Raw genomic sequence first — 2,500 nt, forward strand, 5'->3', positions numbered from 1 at the left:
GACATCGTATTGATTTTCCTCGAGCATTTGCCTCAATGTATCACGATCGTAATCGGGAAAGCACGACGTGAGAAAGTCAAGCGATGCAGTTATATTTGGATGTTCGACTGTATGAGGAGCCTCTCTTCTCATGATTGAAATGCTTGTTTCCACTGATGTGTCGGCTACGGCAGCAATTCCTGGCTGGCTGAATGTTGGTGCATCAGGAGAACTGACAGGAACTTTGTTAGAAAGACTGGATGGTTGTTGATCATGATCCACAGAATGACTTGGTTGGTCTAGTGTTGCACCCTTTTCTTCTGCTATTCCATGACTAACAGAAGACGTGTCTTTGTCTCTGTTGTAAGTAAGAGACATCGACTTGTCATTCTCTCTGCAACTGTCATCACCCTCACTAACCACCACAACTCCAGGATCATTCAAACTTTTGACATCATGACCCTCACTAACCAGCACAACTCCAGGATCATTCAAACTCTTGACATCATGAGACATCATGACTGCACCACTCAACGTCTCCACAACGTCTCTGTTTTCATGTTGGTGAATGACAGATGCATCCGAGCTGTTCACTTGCATCCCATTTGATCCACAAATCATTTGCTCACTCTCATGGCTACTCTCGTTCCCTCCAACTGTTATAGATACGACATTATGAGCAATGCTTTTTGGTTCAACGTCTGGAAGAGCCAACAACTGATCGCCATTTGTTTCTGCTCCTAAAGCTCCAACACTACCCCGAGGATTAACAAAGTCATATGATGTCGGCTGCTGAATGTCTCTCTCTGTGAATTTTGCACTCATGCTTGCTGTGCTTCTCTTCACATCAGACACAAGACGATTAAATTGTTCATACTCAGTGTCGAGTTCATTGATGGCATGAATGTCCATGTGATTCTCTTCGTTAGAAAGCTCATTTGGTGCATCATCTGGTTGATTGTCTAACTCGTTCTTCAGCATCTCAAGAAATTCTTCGTTTGAGAGAACACCAGATCCGGTTGCTGCATGAGGTGACAAAGATCCACTCAGACTGGCGATGTACGACTGGCTTCCACTTAGCCTTGCAGGTATTGACGTGCTGCTTCCTTGCCGTTGCAAGCTATCAAACAAAGATGCCGTCGGGTCTGCCACTGGAACATATTCTAAAGCAGATGAACAAGTTGATGATGGAATGAGTTGATTTGGTAGGGCAGGTGATGGTACTGACGATATGCTTGCAGCCGTGATTGGTATCTGGTGTTTGTGTGGTTCAGCCTCTCCACTTGACGACTGAGAAAGTACTGATCCTACCAGTCTTTCAGTCTCTCGCACACGGCTATTGTCTTGAAATGACTCAGACTGAGAAACTGCTAACTCTTTAACACTCGAGGCTGCATTTGCAACCAATTCAGTTGACTGCGTGTCATTCGATGCGTTTGGTAAACCCAGAAGTTCAACAGAAGCCACCACAGGAGCCACACTGTTGACACTAAATACTGGCCGAGCCAACGAATCAGCTGTGGACACATTAATAGAAACACCAGAACCCTGCAAATCACCAGACATGCTCACAGGCACGATCGGTCCTTGTTGATTCCCACTACTTAATGAACCTAGTAGTGGAAGTGGAAGACTGACATTAGGCAATGGCATTGGCAATGGCACTGGATTTGATTTGAAGCTCAATAGTGAGCTGTTAAAATTAGAACTTGGGGGTCTAACTTCACCAGTTGACAATCCCGTACTATATGAGCTGGAATATAGACCCATCGCTCCAGAAACGTTGTTCGTCTGTTTCATCTCAACAACCTCATCTTTAGCCTCTAATGGTGGTAACTCATCTACTTCATTCGTTTGCGTGTGACTCTGCACTTTGACCTTCTGCCGAGGTGTTGGTGTTCCAGATTCGAGCTTTTCTGCGGATGCTGGAAGTGATGAAAGACTTTTCTCTTTCATTCTTTTTGCTGGTTGAGGCAGAAGCTCTTCCTTCCTCGTCTCGTTCACCTCGACAACATCATGATTGTCAGACTCCAATGGTGGTAGCACTTCTACATCACTTGCTTTCGTGTGACTCTGCCCTTTGACCATCTGCTGAGGTGGCTCAGAAACAACCTCTTCCTTCTTTGTCTGCACCGTTTCATCACTAATCGAGTTGTGTGAGCCGCTACGTAGCAACGACGGATTAAATGACATCTGACCAGACAACGGTCCAGATCCAGAATCAAGCTGTTCTGTTGACACTGGGAGTGACAAGAGACTCTTCTCGTCTGTTCTCTTTACTGAGTGACGATCATTGGGACGCGACAAAAGAGATGAACGAGACAAGCTGCTAATCGATCGTTGAGAATCAAAAAGAGATTCAATAGTGACGTTGTGCTCGTATCGTTCAAGCATAATCTGAATTTTCTCCAGTGGTACTCCATGTACGTTTCGTCTACAACACAACAACTACTTTAAGTCTCACAGAACACAACACAATAAATAGTTATACAACCAACTTTTAATGAATACAAACAACCAA

The 2,500-nt window shown here is 44.6% G+C and overlaps 1 protein-coding gene across 1 annotated transcript in view; it reads right to left on the reverse strand.

Moving 5' to 3' along the window:
• Positions 1-2,500, reverse strand: part of LOC134190587 (uncharacterized) — a 12,899-nt gene that overhangs the window by 5,867 nt on the left and 4,532 nt on the right. The window contains exon 7 of the mRNA XM_062659040.1: positions 1-2,413. This exon is cut by the window's left edge and continues 610 nt beyond it. Within this exon, the coding sequence (XP_062515024.1) occupies positions 1-2,413 (2,413 nt within the window). The remainder of the gene's footprint in view (positions 2,414-2,500) is intronic.

This window comes from Corticium candelabrum, chromosome 15, assembly GCF_963422355.1.
Source record: "Corticium candelabrum chromosome 15, ooCorCand1.1, whole genome shotgun sequence".
Classification (NCBI taxonomy): Eukaryota; Metazoa; Porifera; class Homoscleromorpha; order Homosclerophorida; family Plakinidae; genus Corticium; species Corticium candelabrum.